We start from the raw sequence: 24,593 nt of genomic DNA on the forward strand, positions 1-24,593 counted from the left end.
TCCCTGGGAGGATGTGTGTGGAAATCAGCCTTTGTCACCTCCTAGACGCCAGCTGACTGAATTAAACTTCAGTTACTCTCTGTTGCTGCCCTTCCCACCTTGAGCCTGTGCACCCAGGAGCTGCTGGAGCTTCTGCTCAGGAGCTCAGTGAGGGAGCTGCTGTCACCCCGGGGGTGGCACAAGCCTCAGTCCCGCTCCCGGGCCCGGGGCCGCGGCTCCCGGTGACTCCTGGCGATTCCCGGCAATTCCCGCCCGTGCCCGGCAATTCCTGGCAGTTCCCGGTCACTCCCGGCCGTTCCCGGTAATTCCCGGTATTTCCCGGCCGTTCCCGGTAATTAATTCGCGGCCGTTCCCGGGAATTCCCGATCGTTCCCGGGAATTCCCGGTCACTTTCGGTGATTCCCGGCCTTTTCCGATCACTCCCAGCCGTTCCCGGTAATTCCCGACCGTTCCGGTAATTAATTCCCTTCTGTTCCCGGTAATCCCCGAGTGTTCTCGGTCATTCCCGGCTATTCCCGATTACTCCTGGCTGCTCCCGGTAATTCCCAGTATTTCCCGGCCGTTCCCAGAAATTCCCGGTAATTAATTCCCGGCCGTTCCCGGTAATTCCCGGTAATTAATTACCGGCCGCTCCCGGTTGTTCCCGGTATTTCCCGGTAATTAATTGCCGGTATTTCCCGGCCGTTCCCGGAAATTCCCGGTAATTAATTACCGGCCACTCCCGGTAATTCCCGGTATTTCCCGGTAATTAATTGCCGATATTTCCCGGCCGTTCCCGGTGATTCCCGGTAATTCTCGGTAATTAATTCCCGGTAATTAATCCCCGGCCGTTCCCGGTGATTAATTCCCGGTATTTCCCCGCCGTTCCCGGTGATTCCCGTTTTTTAATTCCCGGTAATTAATCCCGGGCCGTTCCCGGTGATTAATTCCCGGTATTTCCCGGCCGTTCCCGGTAATTATTCCCGGTTTTTAATTCCCGGTAATTAATCCCCGGCGATTCCCGGTTTTTAATTCCCGGTATTTCCCGGCCGTTCCCGGTGATTAATTCCCGGTATTTCCCGGCCGTTCCCGGTGATTCCCGGTTTTTAATTCCCGGTAATTAATCCCCGGCTATTCCCGGTATTTCCCGGTGATTCCCGGTTTTTAATTCCCGGTAGTCAATCCCCGCCCGTTCCCGGTGCAGGGCCCGGTCACGCCGCACCTGCCGCCAGGTGCGCTGTTCGCTGCCGCCCTCTGGCGGCGGCCGGCGGCCCCACAGCAGCGAAGGACAGAACGGAGGAATCGCCCTGAAGCGATCCCAGTGAAAACTCTGGGATGGTTGCGTTTAAAACCTGCTACTCTAAAACCTAACGTAATGTTACGTTTGCCAAAACTTGGAATTAAGTGTGTATTCAGAGAGAGCAAAGTTAACTCCCTCGTTTGGAAACCAAAAGAAGTTTTTGCCACCGTGCCCAATGCTCACATTCACTTACCAATACAACGGCTTTTCGGTCAGTCAATTCACAGTTTGGAGTTCTTCACTCAATACACTTAGAAAAGAAATATTCTTCTTTATTGACTTGCCTGACAGTTACTTTAGTGAGGCCGGTCCTGCTCCCAGCCCTGCCCCTGGACAGCACCAGGACAAGAGCTGAGAGCCCCAGCTAGAAGCATTCTTTACTTCAAATTAATCACCACAGGCAGAAGAAATTAAATTATTTAACACAATGAACCTGGAGCAATGGCGGGGTGGGAGAGTTATTAAAAAGCAACTGCACTAAAATATCTCCGTGCTTGCACAACTCAGACATGAGATTTAACTTTGCCTCAAACTCCATCGCTCAGGACCACTGGAAGAAATTTCTGCTGTTTGATGTTTCACATTCATTTATAGCTTTGCTGACTTTCCTTGACAGTCACCAGTTCCTACTTGGCCATCAGAGCACCAGGTTGGAAAAACAAAGGCCAAGGGCCCAGAGAGAAAACAGCAGGAGAGATTGTACCCTGGGCTGCACCCTGGGCTCAGCTCAGGCACTGGGCTCTATTCCTGTATCCTGGGCACAGCTCAGGCACTGGGCTCTATTCTTGTACCTTGGGCTGCACCCTGGGCACAGCTCAGGCACTGGGCTCTATTCTTGTACCCTGGGCTGCACCCTGGGCACAGCTCAGGCACTGGGCTCTATTCTTGCACCCTGGGCTGCACCCTGGGCTCAGCTCAGGCACTGGGCTCTATTCCTGTATCCTGGGCACAGCTCAGGCACTGGGCTCTATTCTTGTACCTTGGGCTGCACCCTGGGCACAGCTCAGGCACTGGGCTCTATTCTTGTACCCTGGGCTCAGCTCAGGCACTGGGCTCTATTCTTGTACCCTGGGCTGCACCCTGGGCTCAGCTCAGGCACTGGGCTCTATTCTTGCACCCTGGGCTCAGCTCAGGCACTGGGCTCTATTCTTGTACCCTGGGCTGCACCCTGGGCTCAGCTCAGGCACTGGGCTCTATTCTTGCACCCTGGGCACAGCTCAGGCACTGGGCTCTATTCTTGTTCTTGTTCTTGCACCTGCAAATACCAGGCTCAGAGCTGCAAGAGCCAAACCAGAGGAGTTGGTCTTATACCTTCATGTCACTTCAGGTGTGGAACACCTGGGACCCGCAGGGCATGGGGTGAGACAATGCTGAGTGCGGGTTTGTGTTCAGTGCCCTGCTAGGACAGAGCTGGCAGGGCTGGGCTCAGAGCAGCTCCCTGCTGATGGCCAAGGCCTCCCCTGCCACCTGGCAGTGCCCAGGCCTGAGCAGCTCCTGTGAGCAGCACCAGCACCTGCACTGCCCTGCTCAGCCCTGCCTGGGACCAGCTCAGCATCAGACCCAACAGCTTTTGGCAGCTGGAAATCCCTCCAGCAACCTGTGTGACCCGTGTGGAAAGGGGCTGTGCTCAGTCCTCCCCTGACTGGATGTGGATGTTTCCTTTGAGGCCAGGCTTGCAAGCTGTTTTCTTTCGTGCTGTATTTTTTAAAGGTTATTCAGGGTTTTTTACATATCCTTGGTAAATTATAGTATTAGCTTGTAGTCTGGGGAACAATGACTCATGCAAGCTCCTTTATGATATTTTCCAATGCAATTTAAAATGAAAACTCCTCCACCTGATGGCTTTAGGTGAGGAGCAATGTGTTGTTACCCACAGTGACACAAATGCCTGGAGCATTCATCAGGAGCAGTGGGTGCTGGGCAGGAGGGCAGTGCAGAGCCCCCCTGAGGTACCTGCCTGCAAAGGAGGAGGAGGTGGCCAAGGGGAAGAGTGTCACTGTCATGCTCAGGTCACTGATGGCCAGGGTGAGGATGGAGAGCTGCAGGTTTCAGCCTCTCCTGAGGGCCAGCAGCAGCAGCAGTGAGCTCCCAGGCAGGGACATGGCACCTGAGGAGGGGCACAGAAGGTGTGTGTGTGACACAGCCAGCAAGGGAGCCAGCAGCATCCCAGGGGCTTGGAAATACTGCACAAGTCTGCCGAGGGTGGAGAGGGCTCCAGGCCTCCCTCTCTGGGGTGGGCTGAGCAGGGAGCCCAGGGGACCCACGGAGCTCTGTCAGCACATCTGGAGCTGCTTTACACTGGATCAGATCCCACAGTTTGGGAGGAGGGCAGAGATGGGCTGAGGCCAAAGCCACTCTCTGCAGCTGGAAGGAGCTAGGGGACTCTTCCTCCCAGCTAGAAAAATAACAGGAGCTGTGTGCAACTGCTCCTCTGATGTGAGGCCAGGGAGCTGGGACCCTTGGCCTTCCTAATTTCTTCCTGGCAATGTCACTCCTGTGAGTCTGCCCTGTCCTGTATCGTGGTAACAAAATAAACAAGAAGAAAGGCATTATAAAGATCAAGGGAAATCCAGACTAAACAGAAGAAGGCTCTTTGTTAGCTATTAATGTATTTAAATCAACAGTGGTGATTAAAGTTTTATAACGAGGGCTTTCTCTTTTTCATTACATAATTGTGATTTCATGGAAAAGAGGTTTCAGTGTTCTCAGAAGGGGAATCTTTGCTGCTCTTGGGGCAGATTGGGCAGGATAAGAGTTCCTCCCTAATGGATTAGGCTGCAAATTAATCTCATGGTGAGAACCAGCTTCCCAAGGCACTGAATGGCCAACGCTAAAGCTCCCCTCAGGAACAGGACTCCCACGTGGGATCTGGCCAAATCCAGAGCTTGGGAGCTTTGGAGTCACTGGAGAGCAGAGTATTGAGATGTTTATCCTTCTTCCCAGCCTCACAAGGACTTTTCCCACAGAGCAAGTCTCACATCTGTGCTAAGTGCACTTTATTGGCTTTATTAACTCTTAACTACTGAAATCAGGGCCAGCTTGGGCTCCAAATCCCCCTCAATGGTACCAACAGAGCCCTTGCCTGTCTCACCTCAGGTGGCTGTGGTAGGAGTTACAGCACGTTCCTCAAAGTTATTCAACCTTTCAAATATTGAAAACTATAACAGGCACTTGCAATTCACCTGAGAGGGGAGTGCAGTCACCAGATCATACTTCTGAGTAACATGGGAAGGGCCAGGTTAATTATTCTGCTAATGACTGGACACATCTGGGAGCACCAGTGACTGAAAAATCCTGGCTGTCTCTGGCAGGCAGCTGGGCAGGGACACAGGGACCAACAGGGCATCTTTCCTTACCAAAGACTAAATAGAGAGTGCCAAAAATCAGGTCTTGTCTCTCTGATAAGGTGGAGGTGAACACTGAGGTGTTGGACACATTCCTCATCTGTAAAGCAATGGAAGTGAGAGTGAATTCTGGCTAATGAGGAGTGCCCAGCTCCTCCAGTTCCCCAGAGGACACAGGGACACATTCCTGGCCAGCAGGATCCTCCAGCCAGCACTGCCTGTGGCACTGAGCAGCCTGGGATGGGATCAGGCTGGTGATCCCACCTGGTTATCATTCCTCCAGCCACAGATTTCACTGTGAGCATCAGCCTTTGCATGATTTCATGATTCTCGATTCTCTTGGCAGCTCCTGGCCTTGTGTGACTGCAGCAGAGGCTGCTCAGAGCAGCCCCAGGGGTGAGGGGTGTCCCCAGGACACCCCTAAGCTGGCACCCTGGGTGCTCAATGCTTCACAACCCAATGGAAATTGTCTTCTTTCCTCTCCTGGGCTTTTCAGAGTGTCTGTGTGCAGGGATAGGTGATTTATATCTCCATGTACAGACCAAGTGACTCTGGACATGAGAACAATGCTCTTCATTAACCTGATTGGAAACAACCTTCATTTAGAGCTGAGCAAATCACTCCTGAATTTCTCATAACTCTCCCCAGGCCATATTTGCTCTTCCTCAAGAGCCCTTGGAAGTAGCCAAGCTGAGCACAGCACATGCACATCATCTCTCCAACAGGCTTCAGAAAAACATTTGTGTATTCAGAACACAGAGCCAGGGAAAAAGAAGGGACTGTGGTGACACAGCTGCACTGGGGATGAGAAAGGGCAAGGCCCAGCACAGTCTGGAAGGAATTGTTCCTGCTCCTCAGCACACATGCAGCAAAGGAGAGAACTGGCAAAGATTGGAGGATTTGATTTCCTTTAGATCCCTGGCAGGTCTCCATCCTGCAGTACATCAGGGGAGCTGCAAGTGTCCTGGGAGATCAAGCTGGCAAAAAGGACCAACAATCACAGGAGAGGAACTTCTATTTCTGACATGTTACTCAGGATAAAGCCAATTTCTGTGATTGTGCTGAGCTGCCTGCAAAGCACACATCTGCCATTCTAACACAGAACTGATGAAAATGCATCTCTTGCACTGATCGATGTGCTGATGTCACTGACACACAGACAGTAAATCAGTTCTACAGGAATATGGAGAGCTATCCCTTTTGTGTCCAGAAGTAAATCTTCAGTTGGATCCTCCCATCAAGGTGCTCCCTCAGATGGTGTGATGGGGATGCCTGCACAGGCCTCCTCTCTGCTCTCACCTCCAGAGGAGAGTCACAAACTGCAGAAATATCAGTGCAGGTCCCAAACACATCCACAGTCATTTCTGATAGAAACAGCCACAGGGGTTTTCTTCTAACTCAGAAATATTCCAGAGATATGACTGTGCTCCATCAAGACTAAACCTGTGGCTCCTGTGGGAGGGGCTCAGCCCAGCCTGTCCTGGGGGTACAGCCAGCACGGCACAGCCCCTCGACACCAAACTGCTCAGCCACGTCCTCCTGGGCACGCTGAGCTGCTGAATTTGATTTAAACTCCATTGCTCAGATGCTCTTCTGGGAAGAGACAGACTGTGAAAACTCCTTTCCCCTCAATTTAATCAGACTTCAAAACGAGGTGAAGTTTTCCAAGCAGCTGCTGCCACAGGTACATTCTGAGGAAAACCTTGTGTTCTGCATCCCAGCCCTCATTCCTGTGCTGAAAGAACCAAACCTAAACCCAAACCTACATCCCATGTCCAGGTCTGGCGCCTGGGAGGACACTGGCATGGCTGGGCTGATCATGTGAAAAATCATCATTTTGTTTTCTGTGATTGTCAGTTTTGCCCTTTTCTCCTCCAGACTTGAACAGTTGCTTCTCTTCTACAAACATACCACAAAGACAGGATCTGCCTTGGAGAGGAGGAAGAAAGCTGATGAGCCTAGAAACTCTCCTGAGCTCCAGACTCTCTCAGTAATCAACGGCAGGAATGGATTTCTGCAACTCCCAGCACAGGGGAAGCTCAGACACGGTTGCCTGCCCAGCAAAGAGTGCAGCTTTAGGAAGGCACAGAATAGCAGAAGCACACAGCTGAGAAGTGCTCGGGATCTGAGGGACGGAGCAGCGTGAGGACAGGCGCCCTACCCGAAATCACAGAGCTCTCTGTGCCGGGGCTGCCCGTCCCCAGCGGCCGCAGCCAGGAAAATCTGCTTTCTGCCCGGGTTACCGCTGCAAGCCGCTTCCAGGGGAGCTCAGCCCCTCACCCCCGAGGCGTGTCCCTCACTCGGGTCCCCCGAGCCCCCCGAGCCCCGCGGAGCCGCGTCCTGCCCGCACCGGGCTCGGGGCGCCCCACCCTTCCCGGGGAGCCCCGGCGCTGCCGCTCCGCTCCCCGGCACGGAACCACCGGGGCTGGAGGTGCGGCTCAGCACCGCCGCTGCGGACAGCTCCGCCGGGGCCGGAACGGCCTTCTGAACCGGTCTGTCTGTCCGCACCGATCTGTCTGTCCTGAACCGATCTGTCCTGAACCGGTCTGTCTGTCCGCAGCGATCTGTCTGTCCGCAGCGATCTGTCTGTCCGCACCGATCTGTCTGTCCGCACCGATCTGTCCTTCTGAACCGGTCTGTCTGTCCGCACCGATCTGTCTGTCCTGAACCGATCTGTCCTTCTGAACCGATCTGTCTGTCCTGCACCGATCTGTCCTGCACCGATCTGTCTGTCCGCACCGATCTGTCTGTCCTGAACCGGTCTGTCTGTCCGCACCGATCTGTCTGTCCTGAACCGATCTGTCCTTCTGAACCGGTCTGTCTGTCCTGCACCGATCTGTCTGTCCTGAACCGATCTGTCCTTCTGAACCGATCTGTCTGTCCTGCACCGATCTGTCCTTCTGAACCGGTCTGTCTGTCCGCACCGGTCTGTCTGTCCGCACCGATCTGTCCTTCTGAACCGGTCTGTCTGTCCGCACCGATCTGTCTGTCCGCACCGATCTGTCTGTCCTCAACCGACCTGTCCTGAACCGACCTGTCCTTCTGAACCCATCTGTCTGTCCGCACCGATCTGTCCTGCACCGATCTGTCCTTCTGAACCGGTCTGTCTGTCCGCACCGATCTGTCTGTCCTGAACCGATCTGTCTGTCCTGAACCGGTCTGTCTGTCCGCACCGATCTGTCCTTCTGAACCGGTCTGTCTGTCCGCACCGATCTGTCTGTCCTGAACCGATCTGTCTGTCCTGAACCGGTCTGTCTGTCCGCACCGATCTGTCTGTCCTGAACCGACCTGTCCTTCTGAACCGATCTGTCCTGAACCGGTCTGTCCGTCCGCACCGATCTGTCTGTCCTGAACCGACCTGTCCTTCTGAACCGATCTGTCCTGAACCGGTCTGTCCGTCCGCACCGATCTGTCTGTCCTGCACCGACCTGTCCTTCTGAACCGATCTGTCCTGAACCGGTCTGTCTGTCCGCACCGATCTGTCTGTCCTGAACCGATCTGTCTGTCCTGAACCGATCTGTCCTTCTGAACCGGTCTGTCCTGAACCGGTCTGTCCGTCCGCACCGATCTGTCTGTCCTGAACCGATCAGTCCTGCACCGATCTGTCCTTCTGAACCGACCTGTCCTGAACCGATCTGTCTGTCCTGACCCGACCTGTCCTGAACCGACCTGTCCTTCTGAACCCATCTGTCTGTCCGCACCGATCAGTCCTGCACCGATCTGTCCGTCTGAACCGATCTGTCCTTCTGAACCGGTCTGTCTGTCCGCACCGATCTGTCCGTCTGCACTTCTGTCCTTCCGCACCGATCTGTCCTTCACACCTCTGTCCGTCTGCACTTCTGTCCTTCTGAACCGATCTGTCAGTCCACACCTGTCCCTTCTCACCACTCTGCCCCTCAGCCCGCCACCCCTGCCCTCTCCTCCACCCCACGAACCGACCCTGGAGCCGCGATTTCCACAGCAAGGAGGAGATGGGGCAGGGAACCAACCCTGCCGGAAACCAGGCTGCACACACTTGGCTGTTCATGGAACAGCTCTTTCTTCTTAAGCCTGAGCACACAGAGAGCTGTGCTCAAGCCCAGGCCCACCACCCTTCCAACTTTGCTTTTCACGGCAGTGGTCAAGGCACAGAGAGTCTTCAGAGTCCTTTTGACCTGGCAATTAACCAGCAGATTCTCTTCTAGAAACCAAAACTGGCCTGAAGCAAATTCTTTGCTGTGAGTCCTAGAGATGCTGACGTTGTCTTTGTAATCTCAAGCATCTAATTTCATTTTCTGAGCTCTCCCTTCTCCTTCCTTCCAGCAGCTGGAACATCTTCAACAATGCCAGGTTCCAGATATAGGAGCAAACATTCCAAATTCCACATCTGTAATGAAGCTTATGGACTCTTTATCTTACAAAGAACTTGAAAATGGAAACAAACAATCAAATTAATATGGCTCTTCAAATGGTGTGTCTGGACTCTCTCCCAGCCAGGGAAGCTGGCAGGGGGTGAGATACACTCTGACACAGGTGTGCTCATGCCAGACCTTCCTGCTCTCCTGCTCCATGGGATGTGGTGCCACTCCTGCCCAGGTGAGGAAGGGACAGTGCAGCCCAGCTGCTCCTCTCACAGGTGCCTGTGGTGTCCTTGCCCAGCCCTGGCTTTGCATTTCTGAACTCCAGATGGTGGAGAAACCTGAAACTCGTGTCCCTGTGCCTCTGAGAAACCACCAGCTCAGCACCAGCCACAGGCCCCTTTCTGGGAGCACCCCACTGAAATGCTGGCAGCAAACTCTGGCAGAGGCAGAGGAAAGAAGGTGAGATTCGAGAAGCTGAAGGCTCTGCCCTGTGCTGGAAGGCACCAACAGCAAGAATTGCACCAGTGCTGTGAAGCATAATTTAAATTTCCAAAACATGTTAACATCACTAGCTAAAGATCTGCTCTGAATGTTCAATTTTTATTTAAAGTTTTTATTTATATAATCTAACCAGAAAATCAGCCAGCAGCACACAAATGGAAATGGAGCCATTATTGGACACTGCAAGAGAGGAAATGTTCAGCTTTTCATTAGGGAGTGACAGATACAGAGTGAGAACATGTTCCATGGCAGGGAGCTCAGCTGCAGCCTGGGGGACACAGCAGAGCTCAAAGCACAGATTTCAATTGCATCCACAAAGCAGAGTGTCCCAAGCTTCAGAACAGACAGAGCTCAACACAATCTAAAATATTTCCCTAAAAGCATGTTCCTAACATTTGACCTCAATCACAGCAGATTGAAAGACGGGCTTGGTGAGATTTATTAAGACAAAAATGATCACCAGAAATAGACACAGAAGAACATTCTTTAAAAATTGCCTGAATGCAGAGTGAGGCTCTCTGTAAAGCCCCCTCCCCTCCAGTACCCTCTGGTTGTTTGGCAGGAGCAGGGGTGTACAGAGCAGTCACAGCACATCTCACTAGTGAAATTAATCTGGAAAGCATTGCTGCCATTGCACTGGCTTCTCACAAACCACAGCCCCTCCCCAGGCCCCTGCTCCCCACCTGCAAGCAGCATTAACAGCTTTTATTCCACAGTGTGGAGGTTCTGCCCATTACCTGTCTGTGCAGCTCTGAAATCTGCATGCAAGGAGTTTCATCCCTCCAGTCACATTTCCTCCCTCAGTACTCCCAGGCACACTTTACCTGCTGATCCACCATCAGTCTGTGCTGCCTCACTCCCAAGTGACTCACAGTGTGTCCCTGGCTGCCTTGTGTGACCCTAAAGGGAAGGGACAAACCCTCACTTGTCTGACAAGGTCTGGGCCCACTGGCTGGTTTTATCAACCCGTGTTTCTCCCCCTGCTTTGTGCTCTCATCTGATTTTATCATCACTAGATTCTCACCTAGCCCAGCTGAGGTCACACACACAGAATTTCCTGAGCACTCCTGCCCTGGAGAGGCAGCTCAGCATCTTTGCAAGGGTCAGGGACAGAAGGGAAGGTGACATTTAGCTGGGAGCAGAGCTGGGTGATGCATTCACACAGGACAGATCCCAGCTGCACTCAGTGCTGCCCAGCTTCCCACCACTGCTCAGCAAGCCTCCAGCTTTATGCTGAACAGACACTGTTCCCATGCCTGAGGCTTGGCTGGAGGCTGAGGTAACACGTGTGCTGCTCTCGAGATGTGCTTGTGACTGCAATGGAAATATATATTAAACAGATGTATTTCTGTTCCTGTATGTGGCTTTTCAGTGCCACCCACAATTCCTTGTGCCTGCATATTCTGGCTTCTCACATCCCACTTGTCCTCTCTGCTTTGGGTGCTGCCTGTCTCAAAGTCCAGCTGGCCACAGTTTAACCCTTCACTTCCAGGATCCTCTGCAGGCTGTGTCAGCCCTGCCCAGGCCCACAGCCTGGGGGCTCCCTGCACCTTCTGGTGTTCAAAGTCTACTTGAACACTTACAGACTTATTATCTTACCAAGTTATTTTATTTCCAAGTTGTGGAACATTAATTTCCATTAAAATGCATCAATTTAAATGATCTTTAGCTAGGCTTTCAAATTGTTCCTAATTAATATTCCCTTTGAAATCTATCAACTTTCTTTGCTGCTACCTAGTTTTCTGCATTAGACTGTAAAACTAGGATTTCAAGGAACAATCACTTTTGTGTGTAGTAATCAAACACCATTATCAGGCTCAATTTTTAAGCCAATTTTTCCTCCTCTCCTCTGAAGGACTGTCAGGCCAGTAACTTTCTCCCCTTATCTTCCTACTCATTCTACTCCCTGGCACTGGGGTAATTGCTTTCCCACATTTCTTTACTCCATGCTTGACAGTTTTAAAGGAGCCTTGCACAGCTGTGGTTTTATCTGGCATTAATTCCATCCCCTCAGCTCCTCTCCCTGCTGCACAGACCAGTTTAACCATTTAACCACGTGCAGTCAGCACAGGGCAGACAGGTCAGGGACCAGCCTTTGGTCTTGGGATCCAGGACAGTGCCTGGATGAGCAGTCCCAGGCAGGTTTTCACTGAACATTTTCACAACTCCACTCAGAAACCCCTTTGCTTGCTGGCAAACCAAACACAACTGGAAATCTTGACCAAACACAACTGGAAATCAGACTCCCTTCAAGGTGCTCCTGGGGCAGAGCTGCTGCTCCCTGCAGGGTGAGATCTGAGGGTGATCTGCAGCTGAGCTGCTGCTTTTCCCCTCCCAGGGACTGCAGATGGAGGAACTGGGATGTGACTTTCAGTTTGACAGGAAAGGTGTCTGCTGACTTCAAGCTTTGTTGGGGAAAAAGAGGCAAATTCTAAGTGCCATGGAAATAAAACCACCCCATCAGTTCATTTTACCCTGTCACTCTGGACAAGGCAGTGCTTGTTTTGAGGACTTTTCTCTCACGCCCATCTAATTTCTGAGCAGAAACCCACAGTGCCAAGCACTGACACAAAAATCACAGTCCCTGGCCATTATTTAGTCATATGGAAAATACTCCACCAAGGAAATAATGTCCTTCACTGGAGAGCCTGAGTGATAATCTGCAGGCAGAAAAAACAGAATCAAATCAGTGTCAAGTCCACATTCACTCCAAAGACGTGTGAGCATCCTACTTGTGCTCAGTAAAAGTCACTTTGCCAACAGGCTTTGAGCCTGTTGAGAAGCAGGAAGGACAATGAAGGGGAAAAAAGAGATTTTTACATCATGCACTGAAACACCAGAAGGTGCTCACAACCTCCCTGAGATCCAGGAGGCAAATACAGGGATCACACCTGGGTTTGTACCACAGCAGGAGCATTTCTGTCTGATCCTGCCCAGCAGACAGAGCTCTTGGTGCAAAATCCTGCAGGTTTTGCACTTCTGCAGCTGTGTGTTGCTTCCTAGGGTCTCCCATCTTGCTTCCCCTCAAATCTTGTTTATAGACCTCGCAGTGTTTCAGCACATCTCAAAATTCTTCCTCAGCTTCTTGTTGCAAACCCCCTGCAGATCAAGACCAGACAGACAATGGGTCCCAGAAGTACCTGGACCACTGCAACATTTAACAGGTTGTATTTTAAGCTGTGAGCACTGGATCAGGGAGAAAGAATTTAACTCCAGCTGCAGGCAAGACAAATCTGTACAAAAAGTTTTTTGTGTGAGTTACCAACATCTGACCACTGCACCTTCTTCCATTATGAAAGAAGCTCTTGGACAAGAACATCATTTTATTAAGCAGCCCATAATGCTCACTGTAGTACAGACAGCAGCACAGTTATCATGCTCTATTTCACAGCATTAAAAATGAGCTCTTCTCCAAGCAGGAGAAATCTTCATATCAAAGATTCAAACACCACAGGCTTCAATGCTGTCAAAAGAGATTATTTTAATTTTTGATATGCCTCTAAGTAGACCAAGACTTTACAAGTCACAGTGGCAAGGGAATCAGACTTTGATTCCTGAAGGAGGCAGAAATCCAGAGGAGTCCCAGTGAAGGGAGGTTTGAAGACTCCAAACCCTTCTCGTGGCAGACTCTTCCCAGAGCCCAGCCATGAACCACGGAGGAGAAAACACACGAGATGACTCAGTGCTCCTCTACCTGAACACTGAAATGCAGGAGTGAGAAAGGGGGAAAGGGATTTCTGGGACTGACCTTTGGGTTTGATCTGTAAGATGTGAACTCTCCTTGGTGGGACAGGGACCTCACACAGACCAGACATGCTCCTCAACCCCCCAGCAGTCACCCATCCTAAGTGTCCTTTCTGTCCCTGATTTACAGGAAGAGGTTTTGTGTTTTCAGGCTGAGCTTCCCACCCTTCCTCCCTTTAACTGCAGCCTTGCTCAGCCCTGGGTTTGCTGCAGCAGCTGTCCATAAACCTCCTCCAGCCCAAGCCCTGGCCCTGTGTCCCCAGCAGGAGTGACCAGCAGTGACCAGCAGTGACCAGCCCAGAGAGCCACCCGCGGCTGCTGCACTGCAGGGCAGGACCCGGACCAGGAACCCCCTGAACCATCCCCTCTCCTTCCTGCCGCCGGGATTATCCCTCAGAGCAGCTCCTGCCCTCGGGGCCTGGAGAGAGAGCATTTGGTCACGGAGGATGCAAGAGCAGCTGCTCTGAGGGGTTCTGCTTCTCCAGGAGAGAGAGGCAGAGCGTGGGGAGCTCAGCCCCTCTCCCCCACCCTCCCCAAAAAAGGAGAAGCAGAACATATGCACACAGCCCACTGATTCCTGCTGAGGTGGCCCCAAGCCAGCACACAAAGGAGGCTGGAACGGCTCTGAGAGCTCATCTCAGTTAATACCACGGGAAACAATGCTGCGGGCACCGGCAGCTGTAGGGCCAGGAGCAAAGTATAAAGCAAGAAGGGCTGGAAATGGCATTGTCCCCTCAGGGCACATCCCAGGACCCATAACAGAGCCTTCAGCAGCACTTCCCAGGGATAACCCAGCTCCTGGGGAGGTGTTTCACTGCTCAGCCCCTCCCCTGTGGGCTCAGCCAGGCATTGCTGTGGCCAGTGACTCCACAACCCCTCCGTGGGCTCAGCCAGGCACTGCTGTGGCCAGTGAACCCACACAATCCCTCCATGGGCTCAGCCAGGCACTGCTGTGGCCAGTGAACCCACACAATCCCTCCATGGGCTCAGCCAGGCACTGCTGTGGCCAGTGAACCCACAGCCCCTCCGTGGGCTCAGCCAGGCACTGCTGTGGCCAGTGAACCCACAGCCCCTCCGTGGGCTCAGCCAGGCACTGCTGTGGCCAGTGAACCCACAGCCCCTCCGTGGGCTCAGCCAGGCACTGCTGTGGCCAGTGAACCCACAGCCCCTCCGTGGGCTCAGCCAGGAGAGCAGGAGGAGGAGGAGGCCTCCTGTCCATGCCAGGCTGCCCTGTGGGAAGGTCCCAGGGATGCACCAGTCAGCACTGAGCTCTAAACAGGCTGTTTTTTCCTAGAGCTGCTGGATGCAGCTCGTCTCCTCATGAGCAGCTCCTTTATGTGCTTGGGGTTTGCACAGTGCCATGATGGAGTCACACACACTCTGCTCCCTCAGCAAAGGCAGCTCCCCAGGCTGGCCATGCTTCACAAAGGTGCCTGTGAAAATCCAGGTAAGTCAAATTCAAGCACCTTGACACAAAGCTACAGAGATTTTACTTGCTTTGGGAGAAAGCAGCATTTTTCTTTAAGGAGCTGCTGAGCAGTTGTGGGTTGATTTTTCTTTTTTCTTTTTTTAAAGCAGGTTGATGATGAAAAAATCTCAGAACAGTATGACTATCATGAGAATGATTTCTAAAGCAGGAGGCATGACAGCCCCACACCCACAACAGCAGAAGCAGCTGCCACACACAAGTTGCCAGGGCTGCTCCTGCACCACTTACAGCCTGGAACTCTGACACTGCCTTCAGAGCAGAGAGCTGCAACTGCAGAATTAACTCAAAGCCCAGATAGGACAAGAAAAACAAATGGGAGCTGTTACCCAAGTCAGAAGGTATTTCACATCCTCATCTCCAAGCAGGAACCGTGTATAAGCCCAGCCTGAGCAGAAGCTCCAGAATCACCATTGCTCACATTCAGGATTTGCAGCTCTCATCAATAAGAAATATCAATAATTAAAACAATCTCTAGCCTCATGTAAAGTTCCCTACAAAATTACCTCAATGCTTCCCAGACTCTGAATGCTGGAAGAGAAATTTCTGCTTGATGCCAAGGGGGGGGAGGAGAGAAAAAAAAAAAAAATCAGAGCAGGTTGTTTCATTTTTATCTGGACCATTTCCACCTGCCCACCTTTTTCCTGCTGCCATACCAAGGGCCTTCACCCCTTGCCTTCCTCCCAGCACTGTCAGATGTGCTGTTCATTTTCACAGTGCCCCAAGCCAGTTTTTCCCAGCAGGGTGCAGGAGTACAAAACCACAAACCCACCCAGTTACTGACCCCCTGCATTTTCAGACTGACAAGACCAGTGGCAGAAAACCTGTTCCAGGGGAATAAGATCAACTGTAAAAAGACAAGTACTGACAATCTTGGACAAACACAACCACGTTCCAGGATTTTCAGAAGGAATCACACAACACCCTTCACAAATAACAAACAGGGACATTGCAGCCCAGCTCAGCTGCTGAGACACCACAGTAATGATCATGCTCAAAGTTGACTCTGATTTCAGAGCCAGACCAGGTACATCCAGTCACCTCCTGCTTTTCCCCCAGTCTCTCTGGCAGTGTATCAATTATCAAGATTAGCTCCTGTTTATAAACAAATGAAAGGTGAATCTCCTCCCCTAAAAACATTCTACAGCACAGTTAGCAATGTGCACTAAGTGCTTGTAACCCAGAGTCATCTTTCAGAAAATAACTTTGAGGAGTTGTCAGCTCAAACCATCAAATCTAAACTACTTAACTGTGTGTGGAACCTTTAAGCTTCTGTTGAAAGCCAAAGATGCAGCAAACAAGCTTAGAGGGCTGGAGTCAGATATCAGAGAGCAGGAAACTTCCAGGCTGCTTTCCTATGCACCAGAAACAGTCAGCTCAAGGAGTGTGAGGCAAGATTTCCTGCAGGAATATTTTAGTTACCTGGAGCCTGATTTTTGTAAACTCCCTGGTACTTCCAGTAACCATAACAGACCATAAAACACTTGCAGGAAAGGCACTGCAGCATTCAGCAGACATGCTTTTCAACACAAGGAACAAACAAAAAGAATGATCTAGTTTGGAACTTGAGTTCTGCTCTGAGCTAGCAGGATGCAGAAGGAGCCAGAAGGCCTAATTCAAGTGCCAAAATGTAGCTCAGCAGTATCACACATCTTGTGGGAGATGCAGCTCCCCCAGGAAGCCTCTGGCACATGGAGGGGCCAGAAGCTGCCCCAGCCCTGCTGCCATGCTCCAGCAGCACTGCCATGCTCCAGCTGCAGAGGGGCTTCGTCCCAGCACCCCCAGCCCTGGGGACCCTCCTGCCCCGGGGCCCCCGAGCTCATGCAGACACAGTGGGAACAGACAGCCACATGCACACACCACTTTAAGAAAAGAGTGCAGCCTTTTCTTAAAGGCCTCTTTATTTTTAAATTCCTTCAAAACATAAATTAATTTAAACAAATCAGATGCAAAACAGCTGCATTTTAAATTCGCATATATTTTACTGTATCAATCACAGCAACCTCATACAGTAAGATACACAAAAATAGAGCATGGTATCACTTCAATCCAACACAGCTTTGTACTACAGGATTCCATGGTTATTTACAGAGGGCTTCTCTTCTCCAGGGCAGGCACAGCCCCTGCCCTGGTCACCATAGAAATTACGTGGCATCACAGTTTTAGTAATTGACTGTAGTGTGAGGAGCCATATGGAAATTGAACTGTGAACTACAAATTCACTGTGGAGCAGCCAAACAGGCATGACACTGCAGAAGGTGAACAAAACCCAAAGAACCACCAAAATGAAATCCACCCTTAGACTGCATTTTAATAGTAAAATTGTTTTTAAATTCTTCACTATATACATAATTTATCTACATTTGTGTCATATTTATATATATATATATATATATTTATAAAAAACATACAAGATTGAAAACCTTAAAATCATTCACTTAAACAATATTCACCCCAACCTTCAGGGTCAGCAGGGCAGTACTTGCCCTTGACATGATGCTCAGCTGCAGTCAGAATTTCCCTGATTGTTAAGCACACACTGTTCACTTTGTTTCTTAGTGCAAACTGGACAGTAACTTATTGTTCTCAGCCCTCTGCAAGACCCAGGTTTCATCTTATTTCCATAATGCTTCTGACACCCAGTTATGGCTAAAATTGTTTTAGCTATTTTACAACACTAACCTATGTAATTTTCCCCTTTACCTACCTGTAGCCCCTCCCCACCCCAAAAATGTAAGACAAATGATCATTCATGCATGTTCCTGTCACACAGGGAGTGATGGACATTGCAGCTGAGAAGCCTAGACTCTAACAGTGATTAAAAACCCCAAAGTGAATCATTTCAGTGCAAAGTGGACTACAGAGTTTACATCTCAGCTAGAGTTCTTTACAGATACTTTAAACACATTTAATTCTGCACATCAGATTAGATTGCCTGATACTTTGTGCTAACTAGCTAGAGTTGGAATAAGGGAGTCAGGATTCTTAGGGGTTTTCTTTTAATAAAAAACTAAAGTCTATTCATAACCAGGTGGTGTTTGGGGGTCAGACTGTACAGAGCCCAACACAAGGCAGTCCTGGTTCTCAGCCAGGGTTCCCAAGTGCCATAGCAAGAGACAAAGGTTATTTCTTATCTGATTCACATCCATGACTGATGGGTTCACTTGAGCAGGAGTCACAAATGAGCTCTGATTTTTAACCAGGCCAGTGCTTCACTTGCTGGACTACACTACAGACAGACTGGCAGTGAATTTGGAAGCAAGCAGAACATTGATACTTACAATTTCCATAACCACAAAGAAAAAGCGTGCACTGAGAGCAAAATCCTGCAATTCTTAGACAAGACTCCACTCAGATGAGCAGCAGCCTTATCAGAGGGAAAAAAAAAGTCAGATTAAAACCCAAGAATTGATCAGAGCCAAGAACAACATTCTGCCACAGTGGCTATAATAAGCTATGAAATACAGTACAAAGAAAAACAAAAACTCACCTGAACAAATAACCCAGAGAGACTTCATAGTTATAATGATTCTACCACTTTAAAGAACTCAACATATTAAATATTTATTAAAAATAAACTGTTTCCAAATCACCTATTTACAGTACAAAGAACAGTACTTAAACCATGTGCAACAGAAAGAAAATGGACACTCATCTGAGAGGACAACACTCCAGGCATCATCTGAGTGACACAGATACAGGATCACCTCTTTAAAATACCTTACAGTGAAACCCAGAAGGATGATATTGGCAACACTGGAAAATAAAGCACATCTTGTCCAGATTCAGGTTATATAAGCTCGAGATAAACAACCAGGAGAGAAGGGGAGAAGGAGGAAACAAAGACAAAAGGAAGAGAGGCTGTGGTGTTTGCATTTTGGAGATCAAGAAATGCAGACACACATCAAAAAATAGTCCTTGTTGGCAAAACAAGCCATTCACATATTTCCTGCACATTTTGAAGTCATGCTTTATCAAAAACTGGCAGTGGTTTCATCACTCGTAGAAAATGAGAATCTTAATTCTCTGACTTTATTTTTGAGCACTGCCTGGTTTTATTTGGGCAAGATATGACATAATAGGAAGGTATGATGTCACTTTTAAAAAATACAACAGCTGCCAAGTTTTAAGGAAAAATGTGCTCTTCTCCCCATTTAAGTTGAAAAGCAATGCTCATTTAGGAGCTACCTAAATTATAGCAGCATGAAATCTAATGGATCTGCAGCATCTGTGAAGCCACAAAAAAATCAAGAACTGGCACCTGATCACTGAACCATGGCTCCAAACTTCTGGACGTGTGATTTTGGCAAAGAGGTCAGTGTGGAGTCAGAACACGAGTTAGGATAGCCCTTTCCTCTCCCCCTTCCCCTCCCTTCCCCAGCAGACTGGTGCAGTCTATCTGTAAACCACGTGGGACAGCTGGGATGACTTGTAGTTGAGCTGGTTGTTGGGCAGGAACCTGTGCAGGTCGCTCTTCCTGCAGCAGGGGTCGTAGTAGTAGGCGCTGAGGCAGGAGTCACAGGACACCTTGGAGCAGAAGGTGCAGGTGTGCGCGGCGCCCGCGCGGTTGCAGAAGCCGCAGCGCGAGGTGCCCGAGGCCTTGGCCTTGGAGCTGAACTGAGCAGCTCTCTCCTGGCTCTGAGTCTGGCCTGGGTACTGGGACTTCTCCCTCAGAGCTGCTGCAGGAGACAAGCCATCGCCTGGGAGCGCTTTGATGGAGTAGGAGCCCTGCTTCACCGCCGGGTACTCCTGCCTCGGGCCGAACAGGCTGTCGCACTTCTGGCAGACAGAGGTGCCACAGGGGATGCCACAGTGCTGGCACTTGGAGGAAGCTGTCTCTTTGGCTAGGTGGGTGCGTTTGTGGTAAACGGGGTTGGCGTCACTTTTTAACAGCCACACGTCAGGCTTAATAGCGTCCTGCCTTTTAAAGTTCAACACGCTTCTGGAATCAGGCTCAGTATATAAATCTAAGTCCTCTTGAGCAGAAAAATAGGAGCTGTAAGGGACATTTGTTCTTAGCATGCCATTGTGATGAGAGGAGGTTGGCAAGTATTCGTCTGAGCAGCCGTGTGGGGAGCTGGACATGGCCAGCAGAGAGGGCGAGGGACGGATGATTTCATCTTTGATGTCATCCTCCGCATCCACCAGGATGGGCTCCTTCCTGAGGCTCAGCGAGCTCATCAGGGGCGGCTTCTTGCTCTCCCAGTAGCTGTCATAGGCATCCACGGACTTGGAGGGCTTGCTGACCTTGGGTTTGAAGTAGTCCTTGGAGGCGCGCTCGCTGGCCGATTTCTGCAGCACCATGCGCGCCATGGAGCTGCTGAGGCTGTCGCGGCACTCCAGGCGCCGCCGCATGGCCTCGGCGCAGCCCCGCACGTCCTCGCCGCTGCTGCGCCGCTCCTTCACCACCTCCACCTCCGAGTAGCCCTTGTCCTTCACCTGCAGGTGGATCTCCAGCAGCTGCTCACACTCCACTTTGGCCAGGAAGAGCTCAAAGGAAATCATTTTCACTTGGATGGCGTCGACCTGCTCCTTGAGCGTGAACGTTGTCCCCAGGTCCTGGACGTAGCCCATGTAGCTCAGGATCTGCCTCACGTCCTCTTCTGTCAGAGCAGACTTCACGTAATAAACAAAGGGTCCAGTGTAGGTCTGAGGGGGCAGTAAAAGCAAAGAGGTTACAAATTCAGTGGTGGACTGATGTTCAGGTAATTCGGTGGCAGAGACCATATAATTAAATACAATAACAACGACTCTGAACGCAGGCAACTGCCTTGGCAAGATGAGCTCCATTTCTGCATCCCTCCTGCCAGCAGATGGAAATTCCACATGAGGGAAATTCAAAGTAGGAGAGTTTTCATTCAATTTAAAATCCTGATTAACATAATGTCCTCCCTGGTGATTTAAATCACTCTGCTCTGCACTAGCATTAAATTTAATGTATACCGGACATGTTTGAATTTACAGAAAGTCTACCATGAAAGGCAAAAACACCAGGATTTTGGGAACTACCCCACCCAGGGACAAGGTGGAGCTAACAGGAACTCAGAATTACTGCAGGAGTGCCAAACTCCTCCTCAATTCTCCTTTAGATATACTTGAGCTGCACACTTCTTTGTGTACTGGTACTACACAGTCTTATTTAACATTAATTAAAAAACTTCCACTAAAAGAACCCCAAAAGCAGAGACATGAGTTTCTGCAAGCTGAAATACCCCCAGCATCTGGCACACCTGAGGGCTGTGCTTAGCCCAGCTCAGCCTGTTCTGTGCAGGCAGGAGCAGTCTGCCATCACAAAAAGATAAAACACAAAGCTGAACAGCAGAGATCTCCCAATGGCACTTCAGCAGCTTCAGCACCCAAGCCCAGCAGTGAGCTCCCACTTGCCCCTTGGGAACCTGCCTTAGGTAGATACATTTGAAAGCATATTAAAATCAAAACATCAGCAACTAAGCACTGACAAGCAGATCAGAGATATTCTGAAAACAATTCTTTTGCACAAGTTCCTCCACCATTATCGTACAACTTGTGGGAACCTCAGCAAAGCCTGAACACACGTGTTTAATACTTGTGTCCAGTAACAGCTGTGGCAAGACAAATCAAACCCTGAGCCAGCTTAAATCCAGCCTGACCACTCACCATAGTGAAAGCCTCTCCAAGTAGAAATAAAACAGTGCAGCAGGGGAGGCTGAACAACAACCTTAAATAAGCTCTTCTTCCATTTTTCTTTCTAACATTCTAATTGCAGACAGTGCTTGTACTTCTGCTCTGGGGATATTCTCACCAGTGCAAACTCCACACTGAAATTTTCCTATGGCTTCTGTTTGCCAACTGTATATAAAGCAATATATAATGCTACAAAAGGAAAAAAGAGAAGCTTTTAAAAGAAATGCATGAAATGTGTTCATAGAAAGAAAAACCAATCACGTTCTCACGATGGCTACATTAAAAATCTTACCTTAATGTTTTTGAACTCCTTTTTCCAGGGGTACAGAAAGAGATTAATTCCAACTGTCTCAAGCATGTTGAATGCATTATGGAGACAATGTAAACTTGAGGATTTCACAGATCTCAGTGAGTTTTCAGCCATCTCGTAGAACTTTATCAGCCGGAATCGATAAAAGGGATCGATTTTGGGAAGGCACAGTAAGGCTGCCGCTGCCACCCGCAAGTACTCATCGTTAATGGGGCGCTGCTTGCTGTCAGAGGCGCTCAGCTTGCACTCGTGGAACTGCACATACTTCCTAAATAAATCGTCTTTGTATTTTGTATCCATTGAAATCGGAATTTCCCTGGTGCTGGGGCAGCTACCTCCTCTCTCTCATGGCTGTTTGGCCTTAGGAATCCTCAGCAATGGCAACTGTCCTGGAATAAAAACTGAACACAAGCACAAGTCATCGCAGGGGCACACACCCTAGAGCTGCAGCTCCCTCTCAGCCCCTCTGACTCTGAAAAGGCACAGAAATGCCACTGTCCTGCTTTCCAACGTCATTCCCCACCTGTTTCCCAGGCCCCTGCCCATTTTGCTCATTTTGTGAAGCATCTACTTTTCCCCCAGCCTCTTGTGGCACAGGACTGTCCCTGGGCTGAGCAGATTTATTGACTTTGCCTTGGATTTCTAACATTTTCTGACACCACTGACATTCCTCCTGCTGGCACCCAGTGCGGCTGGGGCGGCTCTGCAGCCACCTCCAGAGGATCCACTGCAGACTGCTGCAAACCACAGCCAATTCCAGCTGAAAGCTGCAAACACCACCTTGATCCTTTCTGCAAAAAACTACACATGCCACCCTCAGCTGCTTTATGAGAACAGAGTAAAACCACTGCTGTGTTTCCATCATGTATGCTTTTGTTTGCAGGGACAGTTGTTTTTATGGATGTACTGATCTGCATTTTCAGTGCACTGAGCTGAAACAGCTGGTGACAAAAGACTCTCCCAAATGCTGCTTTTACCAGGACCATGGTAATTAGCAGGCCAAGAGATTCCATCTTCAATGCCTGAGCAACTTGTGATCAAAAAGCAAACCACAGGCTTTGTTTATTGCATAAAAAGACAAACCAGCTCTTGACCTGAGGGGAGAAGAGCTGACAGAAAGGAGTGCACTGCTTCAGATGTGGACAGTCTCAAACAGCACTTCAGGAAAGACTTTTCACCCAGTATTGTCTGCAGCTGCTAGAACACTGATCAACACTCCTGCTAAAGGAAAATCTCTGTTAAGAGCAAGATGAACTGAATGAAAGGAGCCAAAACACAAAATACCAACAACCAAGAGGCCAGGGAAACAAACAAACAACAAACCCAAGAGCCTGGCAGCTCACATTCCTTGATGAAAGGCTGTGCTCAGTGCCAGCCCCGTGTGAGGAAAGTTAAATAGCAGTTCTGCTTCTGCTCCAAGGCACACGCTCCTGTCAAGAGACAGGCTGTGAATCACAGGAAATGTGGAGTGCTAAATTAACATCTGAGCAGAAGGGCCAGGAGCAGCCCCTTCCCTCCCCACGTTCCTCTGCAAGTTGTGCAGGATGGAGTCTGTAGACAAAGACAGCAGAGTCTGTTCCTTGGCAAGCAGAGCTGCACACGAGGATTGCAGGGAGAGATCTTTGTCTGGCACGTCAGCAGAACACCCCCAGGACACGGAGTGATCCTGTGCTGGCAGGGAGCTGGATCCAGAACCACAGCTCTGCCATCCCCAGCGCCAGCAGCCACCAAACAGAGGCTTGGTTACCCGTGAGACGCACCGGGTCAGCGAGTGCCCAGGTGCCAGGAGAGCCCTGCATGGAGGCCCTGCAGGCCACAGCTGCCCGAGCCTGGCTCCCAGGGCTCCCAGGCACAGAGCAGAGCCTGAGCCCTGCCAGCGCTGCTCCTGCACCACGGCCCGGCAGCACAGCATCCCCGCAGCCCACCCAGCAACAGCCATGGTTACGGGCTCGGCAGAGCCGCACCAGCGAGCAGGCACGGATAAATATAGGTTTGAGCAGCGCCCTGACTGACAGAACGCACAGGAGGAACAAGGCCGCTTTGCCGCAAGGAACCGACTCCAAACCTCCGCACTTCCCAGAGATTCGAGAATAATAACTCCTGATCAGAGCCCAGTGCCTGCTGTTGACACAGGAGAACGTTTCATCCATCTCCAGGGTCAAAACCTCACCCCTCACTGCCCTGACGCGCCGGACCGCCCGGCTGTGGCAAAACCTTCACAGCAGCAGCGGAGAAACAGAGAGCAAATACCCGCTTCTCCCTGCGCCTCCTCCCTCAGCACAGCCCCCTCGCAGCGCCCCAAAACCGGCCGGACTCGGCATCGAGCAGCGCCGAGCTGCCCGCGGGCCCCGCACGGCTCGGGGCCGCTCCGCGCCCGGGACACCTGTTGCACAGCCGGGCCGAGCGGCCCCGGGACACCGCCAGGGCCTCGGCAGCGGCCCCGGCCCCGGGAGCTCCCGCCGCCCCCGCCGTGCCGCGGCCGCGGCACCCGCCCACCCGCCCGGGCTGAGCCCAGCTCCGCGGCCTGCCCCGTCCCTCACCGCTCCGCCCCGCCGCCGGGACCCGCCGCCGCTCCCCCGGAGCCCTCGGCGCCCGGGATGGTGCCGGGCAGAGCCGCGGAGGCGCGGCCGGTGCCGCGGACGGAGCGCGCCCGCCTCACGGCTCGGGCAGGCCCGCGGCGGCGGCTGCGGCGGCCCGGAACTGAACGGCGGGGCGGGAGCACTTCCGCCGCGTGACGTCATGGGGCGGGGCGGTCCGCAGGGCCGCGCTGCGGGGGCTGGCGGGGAAGAAGCGGCGGTGGAACGGCTGCGGGGCAGTGACAGCACGGGCCCTTAGTGCCCGCAGCCGCGCCCCGAACGGCGCCGGCACCGCGCGGGGCTCGGGCTGGGCTCGCCCGCCGGCAGCGCCCGGGGATGGAGGCCGGGCC

The 24,593-nt window shown here is 51.2% G+C and overlaps 1 protein-coding gene and 1 long non-coding RNA gene across 3 annotated transcripts in view; one reads left to right on the top strand and one right to left on the bottom strand.

Moving 5' to 3' along the window:
* Positions 1 to 24,593, top strand: part of LOC130261511 (uncharacterized) — a 284,970-nt gene that overhangs the window by 201,620 nt on the left and 58,757 nt on the right. The gene's annotated exons all lie outside the window — the stretch shown is intronic.
* SPATA2 (spermatogenesis associated 2) lies at positions 16,558 to 24,357 on the bottom strand. Its single transcript, XM_056507816.1, has 3 exons — positions 24,208 to 24,357; positions 21,650 to 22,068; positions 16,558 to 20,343 (listed from the first exon to the last, which is right to left on the bottom strand). The coding sequence occupies exons 2-3, from the start codon at positions 21,965 to 21,967 to the stop codon at positions 19,090 to 19,092; spliced, it is 1,572 nt and encodes a 523-aa protein (XP_056363791.1). The 5' UTR covers positions 21,968 to 22,068; positions 24,208 to 24,357; the 3' UTR covers positions 16,558 to 19,089.

Source organism: Oenanthe melanoleuca, chromosome 20 (assembly GCF_029582105.1).
Source record: "Oenanthe melanoleuca isolate GR-GAL-2019-014 chromosome 20, OMel1.0, whole genome shotgun sequence".
Taxonomy (NCBI): Eukaryota; Metazoa; Chordata; class Aves; order Passeriformes; family Muscicapidae; genus Oenanthe; species Oenanthe melanoleuca.